General features: G+C 39.5%; 1 protein-coding gene across 1 annotated transcript; it reads left to right on the forward strand.

Annotated features, from left to right (window-relative positions):
• On the forward strand, positions 1–26,035 carry LOC114273988 (cell division cycle 5-like protein). The gene is made up of 4 exons (XM_028215821.2): positions 1–566; positions 8,502–10,232; positions 23,843–24,124; positions 24,772–26,035. Exons 1-4 carry the CDS (start codon positions 390–392, stop codon positions 25,630–25,632), a joined length of 3,051 nt encoding a protein of 1,016 aa, XP_028071622.2. The 5' UTR covers positions 1–389; the 3' UTR covers positions 25,633–26,035.

Below are 26,035 nucleotides of genomic sequence, written 5' to 3' on the forward strand. Positions count from 1 at the left end.
ATTGTGGTGTAAAAAACTAGTGTGAAAACATAAACAAACATAACTCACTAAAATAACTAAAAACTAACATACTCTACTAAAATAACAGTTTCCAAACACGCACACTAAGCGCACCCAAACAGGATAGCCAGAGTCCGATTTGGCTTTTGCATAAGCAGCGCGGAGAGAGACGCCCAGAGAGAAGCAGCCATATCTGCTAAAATTCTTCTTCCATTTCATTACCACCCACCTTATACATACATATCTCATCAACCCTAGTTTATCGATACATATATATATATACAGAGAGGGGGTGCAATGTTTTGAGAGGGTTTCGCGCAAACCCTAGACCACCAAAAGAAGGAGAAGGCGGATCCTCTTCAGAGGGGACAAACCAAATCTAAGCGAAGATGAGGATTATGATAAAGGGTGGGGTGTGGAAGAACACCGAAGATGAGATCCTGAAGGCGGCTGTCATGAAGTATGGCAAGAATCAGTGGGCTCGAATCTCTTCCCTCCTCGTTCGCAAGTCCGCCAAGCAGTGCAAGGCTCGCTGGTACGAGTGGCTCGATCCTTCTATCAAAAAGGTATGTCTTTCTTCTCTTTCTTTCCCCAATTCCACTTGTGTTACTTGTTATCGATCTGTTTGTTTGGTTGCTCAGAAAATGGAAAATTAGTGAACGAAATATAGATTTAAATCTCATATTTGTGTGAGAAAAAAAAAATACTTAATAGTATGCCATTAACATTGTTGCTGCTGGACCTTTTTGTTGATTATCACTTCTTGTTGTTTGTGTTAAATTTGTGGGTTTACTGTTCCAATTTTGTTGGCGTGCTGCTGGAAATTTGAAGATTTTGCTTATGTGATTGCAATAATGCTCTGCTTAGTGGTGTGTCATGTGTACGAGAGTAATGAGGAGTCCTTGGATCACTTGTTTTAGCAGTGCCATTTGGGTTCAATTGGAAGATATTTATTGGGTGATTCTGGCCTAAGAAGCACGGATATTTCTAAGGCAGTGGCTTGTTCGTGTGACGTGACACTCATCACACGCGTATTTTTAAATTTTGTAATTCAAACATGCTTTGAACATTTGGGGATATCTATGTCCATTGCTTAAATACATGAAACACATTAAAAGTTTGAATAAAATGACTGAAAAAGGATACTCTGATAAAACAAAAACAATCACTCTGTTTGGTTTTTGGTTTTTAAAAACAACTTTTGAGTTTTCAACTTGTATTTTTTGCATTTATTAAAATTTTAAAGATTTTTCACCAATATTTACTTTTTAAGTGTACTTAGATTAAGTGGATCTAAAAAGCTAAAAAAAATGATTAAAATATTAAAAAGATTCACTAAATACAAAAAAATAAAGATTGAAAACTCAAACTATTTTTGAAAACTATAAAACCAGAGTGAATATTCTTTAAACTTTGGGAATTAGTACTATGTTATATTTTAAATTTTAATTGCCTTTGAATGAAATATTCATAAATGACATAATAAATTCATGAAACTATATATTCTGTGTGTATATCACATGGTAGTGTCTTGTATTTTTTGCAATTTTTTGTGTTGGCTTGTCCATGTTGCAACTGTGTCGTGTCATGCCATATGTTAGTGCTTCTTAGGTTCTGGCTACTTGATCCCAAATGTTTTTCATTGTTTTTTTTGGGGAATGGTTACAAAAGCTTTGCGGACTTGTGCTAATTTTTTCCCCTTCACTTTTTGGGTTAGGCTGGACTGAAATGCAATGATTTTTTAGGATAAGTATGTTTAGAGGATAAGTTTGAGGACATTGACTCTCTATGAGGATATAGTGGTATTTATTTATTTTTATTCTTTTTGGGCTTTTGTTCTAATTTTTTTTAGGAGTATTCCATTATTTGTGGTTTCTGGAGATTAGAGGTGGTGTGTGATATGTAGTTTTGAATATGTTTTCTTTTGTATTTTTCCTTGGTGGGCTTCTGGTCCTCCGATCTTCTTGTCCTCTGTTTCTTTTGTAATTATATTTCTTTTGTTGCTGATCAAAAAATAAAGAACTGTATAATCAAAGAAAAGAAAGTGAAGTTTTATAACTACTATTTCAGTGTGTTGCATTAAATTACTAGTAGGCATTGTTGCACACTTGATGTGTGTGTGTGTGTGTGTGTGTGAGAGAGAGAGTGAGAGTGAGAGAGTACAAAACTGAATTAGTTTTGGGTTCATTAGGTATTGTGTTTGTGTAAGGTTCAGCTTTTGCCCTTTTAGTTATTGAAAGCAAAACTGTACTGATGATGGGTTGGGGGTTGGGTTTTTAAGTAGCTTTTTGGCCTTGTTAGTTAATGCATTTGGGAAGTTGCTAAAAAAAATCATTTTTCGTGAGTGAAAAAGTTGATGTAACTGTTAACATTTGGAATTTTTAGCTGATGGCAAACGATTTTGGTGGCATTTGGCTTTTTTAGTATGTTTCACTGAGTTGTGAAATTGTGTCTTTGTTTTGAGCAATTTTGGAATGTAAAAAATGTTGTACAACTTCAGTTTTTGTTCACACCAAATTGAATGCTCACATTATATAGCAGTATAGATAATACTAGCCGTCATCCTTGCTTACAAGCTCTATAAACCACACTTATCATAGTTGTTGGCCTTTCTATCAATCTGTGATTATCACTTGTTTTGTTTTGTTTTGTTTCTTTCTTCTTCTTCTTCTTCTTCTTGGGTTTAATGTTGCCAATCTTGTTGGGATATTTCTAGAAAATGTGAGCTTTTGCTTAAGAGACTTCAGTACAGTAGTTTGTTGGTTGCTGAGAAATATTGAAAAAAGGAAAAGAAAGTAAACCTTTGAATGTATTGTTTGAGAGAATAAGCCATAGTTTTGAATAGTTCATTATCATATTTGATCTTGTCTAGGAAGCACGGGTGCAGGCAGTGTTTTTAAAGGCGAAAGCGCAAGGCAAGGCATTTTACCCTTGTTGAGGCGAGGCGTAAGGCTCGAGGAGTAAGCTTTTTGAATTTTGATTTTTTTTATTTTTATAAAATACAAAATTAATTAAATATAGTATAAAAAGAGTAAAAAAAAAAAAGAATTACCAAATAAAATTCTTAAAAGCCATTCTAATCATAAAACCAAAATTAATTAATAATTTCAAGTATTATAAGAGCTTTCTAAGTCATTCTCATTAATACTATAATAAAAAAATAACTTAAGTGATGGTCAAAATAAGTGAAACTCTAATTGTTCAATAAACAAAATAATTTAAACTCTAATACTCTATAAATAAAGAAATAAATAAATAATAGGTCACTCTAAGTCATCCTCATTAATATTGTCATCATCTTCATCTGCTATATCTATAATGGAATAGGTTCCATCATCTATTCCACCAAGTTCTTCCAACTCCGTATCTTCATCCACAAGGGTGCATCTTGCTGCCTTGCCTTTTCCTCTATCATTTCCTATACAAGAAATAGGATTTCAAGTTAATTAAATAGGCACATATAATAATATATATGCAACTAATCCATAATTGTTTAACAACTTACTTGAACCTTCACCAACTTTTCTTTTCTTTGCATTCAAAGATGAGTCAACATTAATCGTAGTCGTAGTTGATCGATTCTCCACACTTCTATCATAGGTAGGGATAGGCACAGCCCTAATTGCTTCAACATCGAACAATTCTTCTTCATCAAGTCAAGAAGCATCAAGGGGAAGGACATGATCTTCTTTTTCAGCAATCCATTCATCATCCGAATCAATTTCATCAATTAGTATGGAATTGATGTTTTGTCTTCTTCTAATACTCCTCTCTCTTAGTTTAAAGCATTCAAATGCTTGTGCTCAAGCCTATTCCTCTTTTTTATATGAATCTAATATAATAATATAAGAAACGAAATATAACAAGTTGGAAACATGTATATTTTATTTTATGCATAAGAAAGTTTAGGAAAGAAAGATATATTACTGACTCAAAAGTGCTCCAATTTCTCTCACATCCCGAAGCACTACAAGTTAGACTAAGTATTCGAATAGCAAATTTTGTTAACTCTGGTGTTTTGCTCCCAAAACGAATCCACCAATTAGCTACATAATTTGAAAAATGCACAAATGATTTCAATCTCGTATTTTAATTTTAAAGAATGTAATTGGAAAATTATTTTCATATTAGTTTCTTACCGGGAGAGCGTATCGCTCTAGAATCAATTGCAACACGACTTCCAAATTCCCCTTTTGCTTGATCATAATAGTCCAATTGGATATTAGCCTTGAGACACTCATCATAACTCAACATTCTATCCATGCACTGATACAATCCTTGCCTCACCTCCTCAACATTGGAGAAGATATCTCGATAGCGCAACTGAGAGTTTAGATAATAACAGCAGCATGTAAAGGTCTATGAAGTTGTGGTGTCCACCTTGCATTTATCTTATTCTAAATTGGTCCGTACTTCCTAACATTTCCTCCATAATTGAAAGCAATATTTTCTTTAGCCGAATCCATCAACTCATAAATGTAACCTATAGCAAGCCTCTCCTCTGAATCAACTTCTCGCAAAGCACTAACTGAAGATATTGTGCTTTTGATACAAAAAGTAACATTAGGCCAAAATTTTGGATCAAACAACACAGTTGCACGAGCCTTTACCCCTTCAACCTTTCTTGCCTAACTACTAGAAGCCCACTTTTTTAAAGAAAACATAGCTTGGAGTGGTTGCTTTTGTTTGTAAAGACTTTGGAGAGTAAGATAAGCAGTGGCAAACTGTGTTACTGTTGGACGGAGTAGTTCACTGTTTTTTGTAAATGATCTCATCATTGAAAGAACCCAACAATGTCTATATATAAACTTGACCACTTGCCTAGCTAACGAGAAAGTTTGGTCGTAGACTTTCAATTTCCCAATGTCCTCCAACATTAAATCAATGCAATTTGCAGCACATGGAGTCCAATACAACTTCTTCCTCTTCTCCGTATGTCTCGACCCGGCATTGACATAGTTTGAAGCATTATCAGTAATAACCTGAACAACATTATCTTCCCCAATTTCATCTACGACACTATCAAAATAGTTAAACATCAACACCCATTTTTTATAGTATCAGATTCATCAATTGATTTTAAAAACCAAGTTCTAACAGGGCTATTCCCAAGAAAATTAATAATAACTCTACTTTTCCCATCTGTCCAGCCATCAGACTTAATTGAACATCCATATTGTTGCCATGCTTTCTTATGTTCCTCCATCATGACATTTATATCTTCTACTTCTACTTTAAGAATCCAAGTCCTCAATTTATGCATAGAAGGGGGTTTGAAACCAGGTCCATAATTTGCAATTCCATCAACTGCAGTTACCCAATATGGATCATTCACTAAATTAAATGGTAGAGCTTTACAATATATAAAACGCTCAATCTTTCGGCACACATCTTTTCTTTCTTCTGGTTTCTATTTGGAGTTAAGTGTAGATTGTCGTGCTTGAGAAGTAGCAAATTTATCCATTGGACCCCTCGGTTTTGGTGGTTGTGTCATACCACAAGTATCGCCTTCAATAGATTGAGAAGCATCACTCTCACCTTTTGCTCCAGCACCCATCCCAATTTCATATAATATCTCATTACGGGTACTTTTTTGCTCAAAGAATTTTTTATTGCGTGTTGGCATTCCAACTTTACATCTTCAGGAACTTTTAAACACGGTTTAATGCCTTTATACGTGCCGGTTAGATGATTTTTAAATTGACTTACAGTACTACTACAAGTTTGATCACAAAATTTACATCTAAAATACTTTTTCCCATCAACTTCTTTTACATACTTCTAAACAAAATCTTTTCTTTGGCCTATGGGTTCAGTCATCGTTTTTTTTTTCCGCAAACTTATCAACAATAGCACTGTATAAAAATAAACAAATAAAAACAAAAAAGATACTGGTTAGGTGGGATTGCAAAAAAAAAGAATAGAATATTAACAATAATAATAATAAATTAAAGTCTATCATAATAATTGTAATAATAATAAATGAAAGATGGAGAAACTAAGTTATAATAATAATAATTATATATTTTTCTACAATGTAGATAAGTACAACAGAGTTGTTTGTACAGGAAACAGAGAGATAGATATATTATATTATATATACATCACAGTCGGATAGATATATTATATATACATCATAGTCAGAGTCAAAGAACCAACGCGATAAGAGAGATAGAGAAGTGATGCAGAAAACAAAACGAGAGAGAGAGACGACGCAGAGACGATGCAGAAAACAGGAAGAGAGAGAGAGAGACTCAACTTGAGTACCTTGAAAACCCTAGTTCGTTGAAGAAGATTAGAAGACTGATTCGAAGTTGTTTGGACTCTGATTTGAAGAAGGTCAACTTACATAGTATTTATATCTTCTTCTTGAGCAATTTATGTTTCAATCGAAGTCGTTTATAGCAATTTTCCATCAACGACTCTATCATTTCCCTTTTTTGATTTTTGAAATCGAACTCCTCAAAGGCTTGCGCCTCGCTGTCGAAAGCGTGAAAAGCGCATAAAGCGCGACAGATGCTTACGCCTCTGCTTGTGACACGTACGCATAGCTGGTGTCTTGCCCGAAAAAGAACGCATCTGTGCGTTTTCTGTACGCCTCGCCTTAAGTCGCGCCTCGTACACGCCTTTGAAAACCTTGGGTGCAGGTATGCCGATATGGAAAAACTAAAAAAAGTAGGGTAGAGGTGTGGTCCGCTACGTTTATAAAAAATATACTATAATTTGCACTAGTACATGACATATAATAATTAAAAAATCAAATGTAAAAAATAATTAAAATATTTTTGTAACAGCCAAAAAAAAAAATTCTAAGTATTTTTTATATTTTTGATAATCATAAAAATACTCTATATTTTAAAGTTTTTAACAATAAGCATGTCAGATACGTATTTTGCATACATGGTTCGTGTGCAGCTGTACTAGGACACATACCCATACCGCCAGATAAGTACCCGGTACTCGAACAATAACATTTTTGGAGTACCCGTGCTTCATAGGATCTTGTCTTAATTGTTGTTGTTGTTGTTTGGGTTTTTGGGAGTGGGTTTGGGGGGCGGGTTTAGTATTTGGGCCCAAATTTGTTTGTTTTGTCGATTGCTTTGTTCTTTGCTGAAAGATGTTGAACTTTTAGGACTGCAACCATGCTGTTTCTGGTTTTTGAGCTTATGAAAGGGAAAAAAAAAAAAAAAAGTTTTGAATGTTTACCTTTGACAGATTAATAAACATGTCCTTACAGCCTGAACACTAGTGTTTTCAGTTCATTTAATTATATTTCTTTGTTGTTTGGTTGTTGTTCAGTTTTTTGTTTGATGTTAAATAGTTCTGCCTTTTGGGCTTCCTGGAAAACAGTTTTCTTGGTTCTTTGGGGGGATTTCAGGGTGCTGTTGTTGTGACAGCCAGCATACCATATCTATACGGCGAGGAACATGAGGAAAAGGATAAAATTCAATGTGGCTTTTTAAAAGATAAAAAAATAAAAAATTGATTTGCGTTTTGTCTTTTGATGTAGAGTAGGCAATTTAGCTTTAGTACTTATTTATCTTTATTTTATGGCATGAACCTAGACAGATTATTCTAGTTGTTTGATCTTAGTGTTTTATGCTTTGTCTTTGTGGTTTATCATGAAATATTTTTTTGAGGGGATCTTTTTCTTGGTTTCTTGTTGAGAAATGTAAGGTTGTCCGTAAGACTGCAATGATGGTGTGATAAGTTTTATACCTCTCTCTAAAAGAAATATTTTGTTTCAAATGCAATATAAATACTTTTAGTATGCTATCAATGCCCAATGTTTTTTTGTTGTTCCAACGTGTGGATACATGAGAAACTCATCTAAAACAAGCTTAAGGTTTGATGTGCTAATTTCTTTGCTTATCCTTAATTTTAAGCTATCCCTTCAATTTATTGTTTGGTTTGTAACGTATAAGCATTTTTATTAAGGTAAATGAGTTTTTTGATTGACTTTGTTCAAGGGCCTAGCTTTTCCTAAATTTAAATATATACATTCACTTTATTGAGAGTAATTGGGCATTCCTGTGTATGTTGCTTTGATTTAAATTTAAATTACCTGCAATTGACTGCTACAAACTTTGTCTTAGAGGTGAGGAGTTTTGATTGTTTTCTTGTTTTAGTTTTCATATATTGAAAAACTTAAAGAAACCGGACTAATAACATTTCATGGAGCACATCCCCATGGTTCCTCAGTCAGTTGATTTATCAGAAAAAATATGAGATTCAAAATTATATTTATTTTCTTCCCACATTCTTTTGTCCACAAATATTTTACTTTTCCATATTGCATTGAGAAAGAAAGTTGGCGGTTTTAAAGTATTAGCTTGCTATATTATTTCTTTTCCTTTCTCCTATTTTTTTGCTGCTATGCACTAAAGGATGTCAGTTGACTCTTCTGACATTTTATTTGTCTTATTAAGTTCTGGTCTATGTCACTATGCAGTCAACTTTTTGTACATGAGAAAAATAAAATTAAGTTGTACTTATTGTAGACTGAGTGGACCAGAGAAGAAGATGAGAAATTGCTTCATCTTGCTAAGCTTATGCCTACACAATGGAGGACAATTGCCCCGATCGTGGGTCGTACTCCATCTCAATGCCTTGAGCGTTATGAGAAACTCCTTGATGCAGCCTGTGCTAAGGATGATAACTATGAAGCGGGTGATGATCCACGGAAATTGCGTCCTGGAGAGATTGATCCCAACCCAGAATCAAAGCCTGCACGTCCAGATCCTGTTGATATGGATGAGGATGAGAAGGAAATGCTTTCAGAAGCACGAGCTCGGTTAGCCAACACCAGGGGCAAGAAAGCAAAAAGGAAAGCCAGGGAGAAGCAGCTTGAAGAGGCTAGGAGGCTTGCTTCTTTGCAGAAAAGGAGAGAACTGAAGGCAGCTGGAATTCAAACCAGGCAAAGGAAGAGGAAGAGGAAGGGGATTGACTATAATGCTGAAATCCCTTTTGAGAAGAAGCCTCCTCCAGGCTTTTTTGATGTCACTGATGAAGATCAAACAGTGGAACAGCCTAAGTTCCCTACTACCATTGAAGAACTTGAGGGTGAAAAAAGAACTGATAAGGAAGCACGATTGAGAAAGCAGGATATTGCAAGGAATAAAATTGCACAGAGGCAGGATGCCCCATCAGCAATACTGCAAGCGAACAAACTTAATGATCCAGAAACAGTTCGGAAGAGGTCAAAACTGATGCTTCCTTCACCACAGATTTCGGACCATGAATTGGAGGAAATTGCAAAGATGGGTTATGCTAGTGATCTACTTGCAGGGAGTGACGAACTCACAGAAGGGAGTGGTGCAACACGTGCCCTTCTTGCAAATTATTCCCAGACACCACGGCAAGGAATGACCCCGCTGCGAACTCCTCAGAGAACACCTGCAGGTAAGGGTGATGCTATTATGATGGAAGCAGAAAACCTGGCCAGGATGAGAGAATCCCAGACACCATTACTAGGAGGAGAAAATCCAGAATTGCATCCTTCAGATTTTTCTGGGGTCACTCCTAAGAAAAAGGAGATCCAAACACCAAACCCGATGTTGACTCCTTCAGCAACTCCTGGAGGTGCTGCAGGCATGACACCAAAACTTGGCATGACCCCAAGACTTGGCATGACCCCATCAAGGGATGGCTATTCTTTTAGTATGACTCCAAAAGGAACTCCTGTAAGGGATGAGCTTCACATTAATGAGGAAATGGAAATGCATGATAGTGCTAAACTTGAGCTCCGAAGGCAAGCTGATTTGAGAAGGAACTTGCGCTCTGGTTTGAGCAACCTTCCTCAGCCCAAGAACGAGTACCAGGTAGTTATCCAACCAGTCCCTGAAGATAATGAAGAACCAGAGGAGAAGATTGAGGAAGACATGTCTGACAGGATAGCTAGAGAAAGAGCTGAGGAAGAAGCGAGGCTACAAGCATTACTTAAGAAGAGATCAAAAGTGCTGCAGAGGGAGCTCCCTAGACCTCCTGCCGCGTCACTGGAACTTATTAAAGATTCTTTGATAAGAGCTGATGAAGACAAAAGCTCCTTTGTTCCTCCCACTTTGATTGAGCAGGCTGATGAAATGATAAGGAAAGAGCTTGTATCCCTACTAGACCATGATAATGCAAAATATCCACTCGAAGAAAAAATGGAGAAGCAGAAAAAGAAAGCAAATGGAAAATCTGGTTTTGTCCCTGAGATTGAAGACTTTGAAGAAGATGAGCTGAAGGAGGTATGCTTTTGCTACATCTCTGTTCCATTACTGCCATTACTTGTTCTTACTGTCATGAAATCTTCGTTTCTGCATTTTGTTATGTTGGTTTAATATCTAAGCAGCTTTGTTCAGTCCATGGTACTAAATTTATATTGCAAATTTTGCTTTCTGATCAGAGTTGGGCATATTTGTGATATATCCATAAAACTTCACAATAAGTTATTATTTTAACTTCACAAAGTGTTTCAAATTATAAAAAATTAGTGATGCTACTCGCATGATGCCACAATTTCATTATCTAAATTATGAAATTTCATATAAATAATCTAATTTCCTTATTGTGAAAGTTCATTCAGTTCTGAAAATGCCAGCTAGTTTAGCTGGTAAATGATGCTGGTGATATCACATGATTGGATTTGAATCTCCTAAAGAGTTTGACTACGGTCTTCACCCCTTTGCTTGCCACTTTCAAAGGAATTTTTTCAGTTACAGAAATTATCAGCAGTGTATTAAAATCAATATTTAGATGCAAGGTTCTGCATGCCGTCACAAATTCACGTGGGCAATTGGTTGTTGCCTTACGTTATCTGTGGATGTTGAGTTTCATCATGATATGCCATTTTGTTTAATTCTTGTTACTCTTTGGATCTCTATCCTTTGTAGCTGACAAGTTCTTGATTCTTTAGTCATTTTCATGTTGGTGATTCTTTTACCGGATGGGATGTAAGTTATTTAGGAAGAAGTAAGATGACTATGAAGCAATTAAAATAGTATTTTCTTTGTTACTTTCTACATATATTTCACACCTTTTCCATCTTATTTGAAGTTTCTTTAAAAATTCCATGTTACAATTTTCAAATACATGGACAGTTCATTTGTATCCTTGTGTCCTGAGTTTTTGAGATGAGATGGGTTGACATGGAAATGTACACGTGCAACCGATATTCCTACTACTTGTGTCTATGTCACATAGTCCTCAAGTATTATTCTACAACTGTGTAGGATACGATAAGTTTGGAACATTGAAGCAAGAATAAAATTTGGCAATTCCTTCTCTCTTCAGGAGATTTAAGAATCTGTAGGCTATTGGATTTAGGTGTCTGCAGTTTGAATTCCAGGTTTTGTGCATTAAGAAAACTATTTAAAGTGGAATCCCATAATTTATGAAATTCTGCAACAGAAATCTCTACCTAGAGGATATCTGCATACTCTCCTGAATTTCTGATGGTTAGTCATCAATGGATTAATCACCTGGGAAGAGAGAGCATGGTGGCTATTGATGGCAGAAATTCAATTACTTTTGATATCTTGGGATTAAAATAAACCTCAGCAGGAAAGGCCCTGCCTTGAACTATCCATTCCTAGAGTGATATGATGGGGTTTGTAATTAAAAAAAAAAAAAAAAAAAAGAGAGAGAGAGAGAGAGTGATAGGATGGGGTGTAGCTCTTGGGATTATTGTCAAATTGCAATTCGAATCGCAAAGTCACTTTATTTAGCATAATATATAATTTGATATGTATATACATGTAAAAAATTGTATATATGTATATACATATAAAATCATGTATATCAATATAATTAGGGGTGAGCATGGTCCGGATTGGGGTAAAATCAGGACCAATCTATTATGTACGGTTTCTAAAAAATTGGAGTTAATCCAATCCGTTTAAATCGTGAAACAAATCCGAACCAATCAATTTAAATACGAATTGGATCGGTTTAAGATCACGGATTCACATAACTAAATAACAAAAAAAAAAAAAATTATAGAACATTTTAATTTTATAAATTTATAAACGTAGCATCATATTAGTTTTAGAATAACATGTTTTTTCATAATAACGACATACTGTTTTAGAATTTAAACAACCATAAGAAAACTGGTTCCACCATAAGTATTTAGACCATTACAAATTAAAATTAAAAATCAACAAACAAAAGTAATAAAAGAAGATACTACGTGAATTTAGGTTGGGTTTAGGTTTTGTATGGAATAAGAGAAGATACTATGCAAGAGGGTGTATAATATAAATATAGGCTATTTGTATAGGTCCGGATCAGTTCCAATCTGGAACCGTGAGGTTCAATCCGGAACCGATTCGTGGACTACGGTTTTTTAATTTTTTAATCTGGAACCGAACTACGAATTTAAAAAATCAATCCAAACCTACCGGATTGGACTAGACCGGATCGGATTACGGATTTCACAGATTCCTTACTTTGCCATAAATATAATTAGTTGATTTTTTTATATTTATATATTGTGAAAATGACGTCGTTTCATGCATTATGCAAACATAACCGAATCACTTGAATCGCGTATCGTAGTGGATAGCAATTTTTGGATCAACCAATCTTGTAACCCAATTATATAACATCATAAGCAACCGTCTCTCCAACTAAGGAACTGAATGAGACACCGCTTGAAAAACCCACCTATTGCGCTCCAACCAAAGAAGCCATATTAAACAATGAGAAGCTATCATCCATGCTTTCCGACGCCTCCGCGTAACCCTATCCCCAGCCTGACTTTGTAAAACCACCAACATAGTGCGTTGCTATACCCATTCCAAGCCAAAAGTCGTAACAAGAAGCATCCACTGCCTAGAAGCAACTGGGTAGTGAATAAGCAAATAATCTACCGACTCGGCATCGCCATGACATAAACAGCACCAATTTACTATAATATGTCCACGCCGCCTTAAATTATCAATGGTCAGAATATGGCCTAAAGTCGCCGTCTAGACAAAAGAAAGCTACCTTGGAAGGCGTGCCAGAGACCTACACGCATTTCTAAGGGAAGAGATCCGTGTCAACATGTAGAAAATTTAATATATAAAGAGAAATAGAGAATTGTATTATTGATTGATTTATATTGATATCTATTACAATGATTCATGATTTCTATATATAGAAGAGGGTGAGTGTGTAGTAGGTAAGGAGTAGGTGAAGTGGAGGTGGTAGTGGTGTAGTGGGTTAGGTTTAGTGGAGTAGGTGAGGTGGTAGTGGTGTAGTGGGTTAGGTTTAGTGGAGTAGGTTTAAGTGGGTGAAGTAGGTGGAGAGTGGGTGAAGTAGTGGGTTAGGTTTAGTGGAGTAGGTTTAAGTGGGTGAAGTAGGTGGAGAGTAGGTGAATTTTAACAGCCCCCCGCAAACTCAAGGGGGATAGGAACTAACCAACTTGAGTTTGGAGAGAGTAACAAAACAAGAAAATACATAAAAATAAAAGAGGATAAGAGACACTGTATGGTCGTGGCAGACCATTGGTGAAGACACTGGATGGTGGTGTCATAACGTTGTAGAGGACACTGTATGGGGGTGTCATAACCATGTAGAGGACACTGTATGGTGGTGTCATAACGGTGTAGAAGACACTGGATGATTGTGTCAGACCAATGTAGAAGACAGTTTATGGGGTCATGTCGGACCGTTGTAGCAGACAATGTTGTGACAGTTTACAGAGTCTTGTTGGACCCTTGTAGAAACTAACCGGAATCAATGTCGGGACAGTTTACAGAGTCTTGTCGGACCCATAAAGGAGCTAACCGGAATCAATGTCGGGACAGTTTACAGAGTCTTGTCGGACCCATAAAGGAGCTAACCGGAATTAATGTCGGGACAGTTTACAGAGTCTTGTCGGACCCATAAAGGAGCTAACCGGAATCAATGTCGAGACAGTTTACAGAGTCTTGTCGGACCCATGAAGGAGCTAACCGGAATCAATGTCGGAACAGTTTACAGAGTCTTGTTGGACCCCTCATAAAGTCGCACCCTCAAAAGGTGTGCCCAATCTTTCAAAAGGCGTGCCCAATCCATAAAAAGGCGTGCCATCAAAAGGCGTGCCCAATCCATAAAAAGGCGTGCCATCAAAAGGTGCGCCAGACACGCGGCGATGCACGTGATCGACAGAACGCGTGTCGGCCTCTTTGTCATGGTCTTTATAAACCGAAGCGGAGGCTGAGGCTTGGAAGCAGAGACAAAAACCTGCTAGAAAAACTCTGAAAAACTCTTCGTTTTCTGAGAGAGATTTCTGAGAGAGATACTCTGTAACACTCTGTTTTCTGAGAGAGATTTCTGAGAGAGATACTCTGTAACACTCTGTTGTCTGAGAGAGATTTCTGAGAGAGATACTCTGTAACACTCTGTTTTTTGAGAGAGATTTCTGAGAGAGACACTCTGTAACACTCTGTTGTCCAGAAAATGGCTTCGTCTTCCCGTGGTCTGCTCACTCTCTTTCCAGACCTTAATGAGTCAACAAGAGAGATAACTGGTGCGAGGGCCAGTGAACCTCAACCAAGCGCCCCAGGGTTTGCTCCGTTGAACTTTCCTATGCGGTCTGTGGAGCAAAAAATGGCAGTGCAAACTGACATTGAAGCCAATCAGTATACTTTGAAGTCCTGTGTGGAGACGATGACGGCAGTCACAAACTTGTCGCACCGGCTGCAGAGTAGGACAAATGAGGTGCAGCATTTAAACGGCCAATTGGCTCTGCTTCAGCGCATGTATAAGGATGCGCGAGCAGAGATAAGTGTGCTGAAGGCGGAAAACAAGGAGCTGAAGCGGAAGGCTACCGTGATGTTCCGATTTGGAGGTCTACCATATGCTGTAGTGGAGGAGCAGGGTGGAGTGAACGTGCTCGGTGGAGTGGGTAGTATGGAGGCAGCGCCGGTAAGGGACACCCAAGAGAAAAGCAAGAAGAAGAGACCTGCAGCAGAGTAGAGAAGAAAAATCCCACTGTGGGTGCGGGTGTGTTGTGGTGGTTTGTTTGTTTGTTGGTTTTTCTTTTTTTTTTTTTTTTTTTTTTTTGTGTGTGTGTAAAATTGTGATCGGGGTTGATCCCTGAGATGAATAAAATATGATTTGGTGTGCAAAGGTATATGGTATGAAGGGAATTGGAAAAAGATTAAAAAGAATGTGAAAGAAAAATAAAGAAAAAATAATAAAAATATATTTGAAATCAAAAAATGAAAGATGGAGGAAATGAGGAAAGTGGTTTGGAGAAAATAAATAAAAATAAAAATAATGGAGTTGGAAATCAAACGGAGGAGAGATGAAGATTTTTTTTTTTTTTTTAATATAATATAATAAAAAGAGATATATATATATATATATATATAATAAAGAAAGTGGGGAACAAGAGTGTAAAGAAAAGAAAAAGTATAGGTTGCATCGTGGGTCACATGGGTGAGTAAAAGAAAACAATAAAGAAATGAGTGGGTGCCCCCCATGTGCAAGGATAGTGCTGGCACTTCAATAGGTGGTACAGCCTGCTGAGCATCAGCTTTGACAGGAGCTGCCTTTGGACCTTTTCTCTAATAAATGCGTCAAACTGTTGTTGTTGGTGTTATCAAGAATGTGGAGAAGAGGAGGCTTGTCTGATGGCCTCTTGGGCTGTGTAATCATATCGAGGTTGGTGGACCTCTCAATCATGTTGTCACCCTCAAAACCAGAGATGGGGACAAAAGGAATTTTGTCAGGGTTGTAACCAACCTTCTTCAGATAGGAAGAGACTTCCTGCACAATTTCATCATACCTTGCTTTTGAGTACTTAGGAGTGGTAGCATCCATCTTGTTACAGCAGCAAATCATCTGCCTCACTCCAAGAGTAAAAGGAAGGAGAACATGTTCACGGAAGAACTTGGGCTCCTTCTCAATCTCCTTGCCAGATCGACGATCAATCTCAGCAAACTTGACAGCAATGTGGGAGGTGTGGCAGTCAAGAACTGGAGCATACCCATTACCAATCTGACCCGGGTGATTCATAATAATAACCTGGGAGGTGAAATTTGCAGCTTCCTTGGCTGGATCATCCTTTGAGTTGGATGCAACAAAACCACGCTTGAGATCCTTCACTGCAACATTGTAGATGAAGACGATCGAGACGGTGGTGTATGGGAGGACAACAGTGAGAGGAGAGGCAGTGGTGGTGGACTCGAAGAAATTTCAAGGTATGTGTAGAAAATTCTAGCAGATTAGGTTGAGGTCCGGCGGGCGGCCAAGGCGAGGTTGCCGCCCGCCGGTGAAGCGAAAAATACTAAGTGCTTAACCTTGCTCTGATACCATGTAGAAAATTTAATGTATAAAGAGAAATAGAGAATTGTATTATTGATTGATTTATATTGATATCTATTACAATGATTCATGATTTCTATATATAGAAGAGGGTGAGTGTGTAGTAGGTAAGGAGTAGGTGAAGTGGAGGTGGTAGTGGTGTAGTGGGTTAGGTTTAGTGGAGTAGGTGAGGTGGTAGTGGTGTAGTGGGTTAGGTTTAGTGGAGTAGGTGAGGTGGTAGTGGTGTAGTGGGTTAGGTTTAGTGGAGTAGGTTTAAGTGGGTGAAGTAGGTGGAGAGTGGGTGAAGTAGTGGGTTAGGTTTAGTGGAGTAGGTTTAAGTGGGTGAAGTAGGTGGAGAGTAGGTGGATTTTAACACAACATGAACAAGCGCACCATAGATTGAAGACACAGAAAATAGTCCTTTGGAACTTGGGCAAGTCCAAGCCATCGAATCCTTCGCTACACCCCTATCGCGCAACCCATATAACAGCTCCACTAACTGATCCTTTGCCCAATCTTGAACAGAACGGTACAACCGTACATTCCAAACAATCTCCTATACCTGGCCAATCCGAACATCCCCCACCATGACCTCACAATCCTCTGCAATCCCAAAAATCAACGGGAACAGCTGGTCTAATGGAATGTCACCACACCACCTGTCACACCAAAAAGTGCACTCTATCCCCCACTCCGATCTTCAACCGAACCCGCCACTAAAACTCCTCCCAACCCAACCAAATACCTTTCCAAACACCCCGACCATGAGTCAGTCCCACCATTCCTGAACACCACCCTCCTCTACCCAATCCATACTTGCCACGACCACCTTCCTCCATAAATGCTCCCTCTCTCTCACAAAACGCCACAACCACTTACCCAACAAAGCCAAGTTAAATAAGACCAACCGCCTAATCTCCAAACACCCTATCTCCTTTAGAACACACACCCGATCCCAAACCACCAAATGGGAATAAGAAACCACCCCCTCATTACTCCATAAAAAGTCTCACTGCAGCTTTTCAATCCTCTTTGCCATTGCCACCGGAATCACATGAATAGACATAAAATAAGTCAGGATATTCGATAAGAGACTCTTAATTAAGGTAAGCCGCCCTTCTTTTGACAAGTATTGTCGCTTCCATCCCGTTAACTTCTGTTGCACCCGTTCTACCACTCCATCCCATACCCCTCGTGCCTTGAAAGAAGCTCCCAATGGAAGACCAAGATATGACACTGGCAGTGAAACCACTTTACACTCCAGAATTGCTGCCAAAACTGGCAACCGTGTCACCTTCCTAACCAGGATCAATGCAAACATTGAAAGATTAACCCTCAATCCTAACACAGCCTCAAAACACAGCAATACACATCGAAAATGTCCAATCTGGTCTACATCCGCATCACAAAATATAAGAGCATCATCTGCATAGAAAATATGTGAAACCAGTAATGACGAAGGGCCCGAACCCACCTTAAAGCCCTGCAACGAACCTCCATGTGCCGTCTTGGACAACAAACGTCTCAAAGCCTCTATAACCAGAATGAACAACAGCAAGGATAAAGGATCACCATGCCGCAAACCTCGATAAGTAGGAAAGAATCCTGTTGGAGAACCATTGACTAAAACAGACATCTGCACAGTCGAAATACAATAATGAATCCACCGTCTCCAAGTAACCCCAAAACCCATTGTATCCAACACATAAAGCAAGAAACCCCAGTTAACATTGTCACATGCCTTCTCAATATCTAATTTGCAAATGACCCCCTCCTCTTGCCTCAGCCTCAAATCCATACACTCGTTGGCTACCAAGACCAAATCCAAGATATGCCTGCCACCTACAAAAGCATTCTGAGACTCTGAAATCACCCGTCCAACACCCCTCAAAGTCGATTTGCTAGTACCTTCATCAACAACTTATACATACTCCCCAAAAGACTTATAGGTCGAAAGTTTCGAATATCCTCTGCCCCACCCTTCTTTGGGATCAACGCTATAAAAGTGGCATTCAAACTCTTCTCTAATTGTCCCGTCTGATGCAATTGCTCAAAAATAGCCATAATATCCTCTTTGACCACACCCTAACAATGCTGGAAAAAAGATATGGAGAAACTGTCTGGACTATGCGCCTTATCTCTAGGCATACTCTGCAACGCTGCAAACACCTTTTCTTCTGTGAATGCCCTCTCCAGCACAGTGCAATCCACCTCAGAGATGGCGTCAAACACAACTCCATCCAACCGCGGCCTCCAAACTTCCCTATCCAATCGAAAGAGATGCTCATAGAAGCCCATTATAGCCCCTCTGATCTCCTCTTACGATGAAAACTCCACCTTATTTACCCGTATCTTCCTCACATGATTCACCCGTCGATGCGCATTAGCCATACGGTGAAAGAATCTCGTGTTTCAATCTCCATCCCTCAGCCACAAGCATCTAGACTTTTGGCGATAGCTGATCTCCTCGATACGAGCCACCTACCCAAAGTCCTTGCAAGCCACAACCTGACGAGCCATATCCTCTCCTGACAAGAAACCCACTTGTACTTTCGCATCCAGTCCCTGTATAACTGCTAAGGCGTTTGCTTTCTGAGTCTCCAGCCACCCAAACACCTCCCTGTTCCACTGTTTCAAATTGGACTTCAGGAGCTTCAACTTCTGTGCAAGGCGGGAACTAGGATCTCCAAGCACCTTATAACTGCTCCACCACCGTCAGACTTTCTTGCCAAACCCTTCTGCCTCAAGCCACATTTTCTCAAATCAAAACGGCGTCGGATCACTCCTAATCCCTTCACTATCCAATAAAACTGGCCGGTGATCTGAAACAAGCCGATGCATCCTCGATTGTGTCACCAGTGAGAAATGCTCCTCCCAATCTCCAGTAACCAAGAATTTATCTATATGTGACATTGCCCTTCCCCTAGACCAAGTATAACCATCCCACTGTAACGGTAAATCCACCAAATCCAACTCATCAACAAACGAAGAGAAAGTCTATATGGAGCCTGAAACTGATGTAGCCCCCTTCTTCTCCGCCATAAAGTGAACTGCATTAAAATCACCCCCTACACACCAATAAACCCCCCTATCGAAAAGCAACACATTGCAACTCCAAAAAACTAGCCCGTTCCACCCCCCTTACAGGCCCATATACCTCGATGAAGGCCCGACGGTAATCATCCGCAACACTACGAAACAAACAAGATATCGAAAAAGCCCCCATCTCCTCATCCTCCTCTTCTACCACCCGCCGATCCTAGCAGAGAAGAACACCCCTAGCCACCCCCACCGCTGGCAAGAAAGTTCAATCCATGAAATGCCCCTCCCCCCCCCCCCATAGCTCCCTGACAGTCTCGCCCCCAATGCACTCCAACTTTGTTTCTTGAATACACATCACATCCGCCTTAGTACTTCTCAATAGAGCTTGAACCAAAACCCTCTTCTCCCTATCATTCAAACCACGCACATTCCATGATAAGATTTTTAACCGCATGGCAACAACAATTGATCTCCTTGAATCTTTTTGACACCACAAATGTCCCATCCTTTGTGCCGATCATAATTTATCGAACACTCTAATTTACGCAGCTCCCTAGAATTCTTTATTTTTTGTCCTCCCGATGGCATCTCCGTTTTCAATGGAGCACCCCCTCTCCAAGATTCCTTTATGGCCGAAAATAGTTTTAGAGCCTCATTTTCATAACCCTCAAAGGAAACACCCAAGAGTTGACTAACCTCATTGATGCGAGATAACACCCAGGCTGAGACCTCCTCAAGCTACGGAAGAACATCACCCTGAAAATCCACCTCTATCTCAAGGTCATCAAATTCATCCCCAGCATACACTGTATCTGTCTCAATAATCTCTACCTCTGGCCGAACCACCAGTGCCAACTCCTTTGTCAAACATGCCTAACAAGTTGTCTTCCACTTCTATTGCGGTATCCTTCTCTCGACAATCCGGCACCTCCAGAAGGTGCTTGCCCACTGTCGGCGACCCATATCGCGGCAAACCCCCCAAATCAGTAGTGTCGTTGGCTTGTCGGAGATCAGACGAAGACCACCCTGCACACCCCGCCAGTTCTCGCATTGCCGACGTGGATCTTACCCCTCGATCAATCGACTGTCGAAGCCCAGACCCGTCGTTCCGCACCACTGACACAAAAGGGTCCGCTGAGCTGTTATGGTTCTTGTCGGAATGACTAGACCCACTGCTTGACCCACCAACCTGGCCTAGATGGCCCAAAACATTAAGCCCACTGTTCACCACTTTATTTCCTTTTGTGATAGCCCAACATTGTTGACCCACATTTTGGCCCACAACAGTTTGGGCCAATGGTTGGCCAGAAAACCAGCAATCTCCCAACTAGGCCCCTCTCGGGTTGGCTTGCCCTCACCCTTAAATTCTTGCCCAAATCTTTGAAGATAATCACTCACCCTCAATTTTCGCACTCTATCCCCCTGATATCACCTCAAATCACGGGGTCCCAAACCAGACCCGTCGCCCTCATGCAACTCTACCGACAACACCACACTCCACCGACGACTTGACCTCCACCCACACTGGTAGAGTGAACTGCCACGATCTCCACCGAACCAAAATTTGTGGTGTTGTAGATGCAGAGCTCCATACTCGTAGCCGAATACAACCTAGATCAGTCGTTGACTCATCAACTGCCACAAAGCCACCACACCGGTCGCCAATATCACGGTACACCTTTTTGCTGCGAAGATGTACAGGTAGGCCCATCGCACGAAGCTAGACACTCTTCTTCGAAGCCGGCGTTTGACTAGAAGCGCGAAGAGCCAAAGGCGACCACCACTTCAAATTCAAATCGCTTCCCTCAATAGTCCACCATTGCCTCATCAGTCTTTGCCTCACGCCTTGTTGAGAGCACAAACAAGAAAGCCTGGTTCCCTAACGATTGTACCTCCACCTTGCCTAAAGACTTCCACCTCCGATTGACCCATGCACACATAGCCCTCAAACCCACTCGTCCCTCCACCGTACCCACCAAAGATCTATCGAGCAACCGGAACCACCCCACTTTCGTATAAGGTTTCGCGAAGTCCTCGTCAGAAACGACCTTACCAAGTGGAGCTTCCAACTGTGCCTCCTTCACCATCGCTATCTTGCCCTTCAAACCAGCAGATCATTTCACCCATCCATCCCCCATTTTGAAGCCCTCCAGAACCAAGGCCAATCCCTCGCAACCATCCCCATAAGCTGACATAGGAAGGAAGACTTGCTCCCTTCGAACCCCCACAGTCACGACTATTTGGACAGAAGACCCTTCTCCGGCCTCCCCACAAACCCACACTGCTAAGCTCCGTCTACCTCCACTAAGGTGACCCAGATACTTCAAATGACCTGGTTCTTGCGATACCATCCTTAGTTTCGTCACAATCCAACATATTTCAAAACTGACTAGAACAACAGCCCAGCAGAGCCCCTGTCCTCCCTCCACAATCAACAAGCTTCAGCAGCCTATGGAATCCACCGACGACTCCTCTAACTCGAACGTGTGACCACTGAGGAAGAGGATCCGCTGGCGCAAGCCGGTTTCTCTCGCCGCACAGAACATCAGGTGAAACCTTAAAGCCTAGAACTTGCTATCTTCATCATAGTGGATAGCAATTGAATCATAAGGTTCACTCAATTTAATATTCAACTGTGCAATTGAATTGTTTTTCTTGAAGCTTGTATCGAACCGTATGACAATCATGAATTGTAAGATTCTAACTACCATGGCTCCCGGTTAATCAGCATTCCAGGGAAAATAAAAGAGATTTTTTGCCCCTTTATCACCACCCTCCAAATAGTGTTTGTTGTTTGTCATATAACTTTCCTTGTGAGTGCTTTCATTATTATACTATTAACTAGTGATTTATTACCTAAGCCCTCTTCTTTTTTGAAAGAGAGGCAGTTTGCCGATCTACCTAGTGATGTGACTTGATTGATCTTATATTTGGCGGAAATTCCCCTGCATTCTTCTGACCTTGTAGTATACACACATTACTTTTGTAAACAAAGGGTGTAAAGCACCTTTGGTTCTTCAAATAGGTTTTTGAAGCATACTTGATATCAGTTTTCTCTTGTATATTGCACCACGTTGGTGCCTCTTTATTAAAATATTTTGCTTACCAAGAGAAATCAAAGGCTAAGTGACTTGTGGAGATCAGACAAAAAAATATTTCTGCTAAGCTACTTTTCCCTGTTGGGATATGTATAAATTCTTCTAGGATTGCAATTCCTTGACAATAGTCCCACCTTTACCTTTACAAGGGAGTGTGTGTAATCTTATTTTCCAGTGAATGTGTGATTGTGGAGTTTAAAAAGAACAAGGTATTTTTGGAGGGAAGCCAAACGTGTAAATTATTCTTTTATTTTTCTGTTTCAAATGACATAAAATGATGTTTACATGCACTAGAAAGAAGTAACCATGAGACTTAACATATGTGGATTATTAACGCAATTTCTAACTTCTTCCGGTTGAAGTGTTACTCTGGAAAGGTATCTTTCCAGTCTTCATGGTGAGCTTGCCGTACAAATTCTAACTTCTTCCTCCCCACATCCTTCAGATAGATCATATGTGTTCCACCTGACTATTGGATTTTCTGAGACCATTGTTCTGTGTTATCATAAGATGTGGGCACTTTGATAACCATTCTTTGATGCATTGGTAGAACCTCAAGATTATTCTATTCAATGAATCCATCCCAAATGATTTTTTGCCGTTATTGGGGGCAAAATGAAAATTCCACCCTTTGTCACATGGTTTGTATTTGGACAACTCCATCCTGGGGAAAAGGAATCTGACACATGGTCTGTATTTGGACTGCTCCACCCTTTGTCACTCCTGAAGTGCTGTTGTATTCTTTTGCTGAATCTGAGCCTAATGAGTGTGGTCTTGGTGGTCATTTGAAGTTTGTCGTCCATTTATAGATGTATGCTAAAGGGAAATGATATTTACACACCACTTTCACACTCCCCTTTTGGGAGGCTAAAAGACAAAAAAAAAAAAATTTGGAGTGTGGGTGGCTTAAAGTGGAGTGCAAATATTATTCCCCCAAAGCAAAATCCCCTTTTCAATTATCAAATGTGCACAATGTGCCATTGTAACATGCATTTATAATGACCGAGTGGTAAAGACTTGAGGATAAATCCAATGTCTCGAGTTCGAATCTCCTAAGGGGCCACTGGAGGTTTATCTAGCCGTTAACTTCAGGGCCTCTAGGGATTAGTTCTTGGCTGTCCAGATACGAGATAACTCAGACCAATTGGGCTGGGCTGGGTGGGACACCTGGATTATCACAAAAAATATATATATAACAAACATATGGCTCAAGTTGCCCTTGATAATGAATGTTGGAACATGGTTTAATGGAGGCTAGAATAATTGCTATACCTTTGGGCTTGTGAAACGAAGGCAAGTGGTGCTAAATGACATAGAATTAGAAGCAGTTTATGGTTTTTAGTTTTTTTTGGTGCTAAATTGACACTCGCAAACCTAAAAGTAGGGTCTTAAATGTCTGGTAAGCAAAAAGAAATAACCAGCTTCTTGTGTTTTTGCAGGCTGATTATTTGATTGAGGAAGAATGTCAGTTTCTTCGTGTGACAATGGGGCATGAGAATGAGTCCCTTGATGAATTTGTTGAAGCACATAAAACATGTTTAAATGATATCATGTACTTCCCTACACGTAATGGTTACGGTCTATCTAGTGTTGCTGGAAACATGGAAAAGCTTGCTGCCTTGCAGAATGAATTTGAGAATGTAAAGAAAAGGATGGATGATGATACTAAGAAGGCACAACGCCTTGAGCAGAAGATAAAACTTCTTACTAATGGATATCAGGTATGCAGAGAAATTCTTGGTTGGCTTTTAATTAACAATATTAGTATTATTAGCTCTCTTTATGTTATAACTTAAAACATAATAGTAAATTTGCACGCATTGACATTTTCTTTTTGTATTTAAGTGGTATTTGTGTGTTACATCCACAGCTTTGCAGCACATTAATTTGTTCTCTCTCTCTCTCTCTCTCTCTCTCTCTGATTTTCAAAGAGCTGTATGTTGTTTCTTTTGTTTTTTTTTTCCCCCATTCGTTGAAGTACTATTTTGCTTTTCATTTCTTTGTTCAGCAGACACATTAGGGTTTTAAGTTTGCACAATTTTCACAGGTGATTTAATAAAGTTTTGTTGCATGTTCTGACTACTGTAGGTTAAGTGAGTAGGTATCAAGTTTGATTGTATGCAATGAAGCTATTATAATTAACAAGCATGCCAAGGAAACTCTCTCTCTCTCTCTCTCTCATTACATCCAAGTGCACAGGGAAAAACACACATGCGCACTCATACACACAAAATTAAATCAAATTAAATCCGTGTATTTTATACAAACAAATTTGAAATCCCTCTATAGCTGTGTCATAGCTGTTTGTTAGTTTGATTAAGATTCAAACTGTACTAGTTTCTAATTGATGGACATGGTGAATGATCAGATGCGAGCTGGAAAGCTTTGGTCACAAATCGAGGCAACCTTCAAGCAGACAGACACTGCGGGAACAGAACTTGAGTGCTTCCAAGCCTTACAAAAACAAGAGCAGCTAGCTGCATCGCACAGGATCAATGGCCTCTGGGAAGAAGTTCAAAAGCAGAAGGTGCTTGAGCAAACCTTGCAGAAACGCTATGGAGATCTTACATCAGAGCAAGAAAGAATCCAAAGCCTCATGGATGCTTACAGACTACAAGAAGAGGTTGCAGCAAAAAATCGTGCTCTTGAGTTGGCCAATGCTGCAACAAACGAAACTGTTCCAATCTCTAAAACTCCTGAGCCTGTTGTTGCAGATGAGCTTGGGAACTCAATGATGGTTGACCAATCTTGTGACGAAATTCGAAGCCAAGAAATGGATACTGATAAAATGCAAACTCATGCCAGCCCAAAACATGTCAATTCATCTGACGACATTCCTGCTACTGCCGAGTTTGCAAGAGCAGAAGGTAATAGCTATGAAGGTTCTGTTTCTGCTGATACTACTGGGCTTAACAGTGTGGATGAAAATCACTCTAGTGATACTCCAGTTCAGAATTCTCCTGTCAAATTTGATTCTAACTGTGTCCTTGCTGATGGAGAAGATATTAAGATGGTTGATGACGACTCTGTCAATGCCACCGTTAGTGAGAATTTAGTTGGTGTAGAAGTTGCTAAGGAGGATTTAGTAACTAAGAGCCAGCAGAATGTCCTAGAAGACAAAACGGAGGATGATACTGTCCGAGAAACAGGTGAAGATGGCCGTCCTAATGAGAAGGATATGCAAGATTCTAGCAATGTGGAGGATGGTGTAAACTTGCAAGATGCATAAAAATCTTGATGTCAATAATCACAGTAACCTTTGGGAGCCCTGATGAAACCACCTTGTCTAAGTGTGCTTGCTTCTTGTTGACGTGCTGATTGAGGAGGCGGTTTGGAATTACCATTTATAATCTGTTTGCACTCTGTTTATTTTTGCCAATTACGTAATACAAGAATGAGGAAGGACGCCTTTGCTGATCTAGTTTGGAGATACATTTCTTCACTTGTATTTCTGGAAAAAAAGAGAAGAAACACCCACCCCCCCCCCCCCCCCCATCTGATAGACCCCAAATCATGTTGTGTACGGTATAAATGTCATTTCATTGAGGAACTGTAATAGTATGTTCTTTTTTTAAGGAGAACAGTGTTGAGTTACTATTTTCAATTTCATGAGATTAAAGTTCTGGATTGTA

The sequence above is a fragment of the Camellia sinensis genome, chromosome 8, assembly GCF_055761805.1.
Source record: "Camellia sinensis isolate YWXY chromosome 8, ASM5576180v1, whole genome shotgun sequence".
Lineage (NCBI taxonomy): Eukaryota > Viridiplantae > Streptophyta > Magnoliopsida > Ericales > Theaceae > Camellia > Camellia sinensis.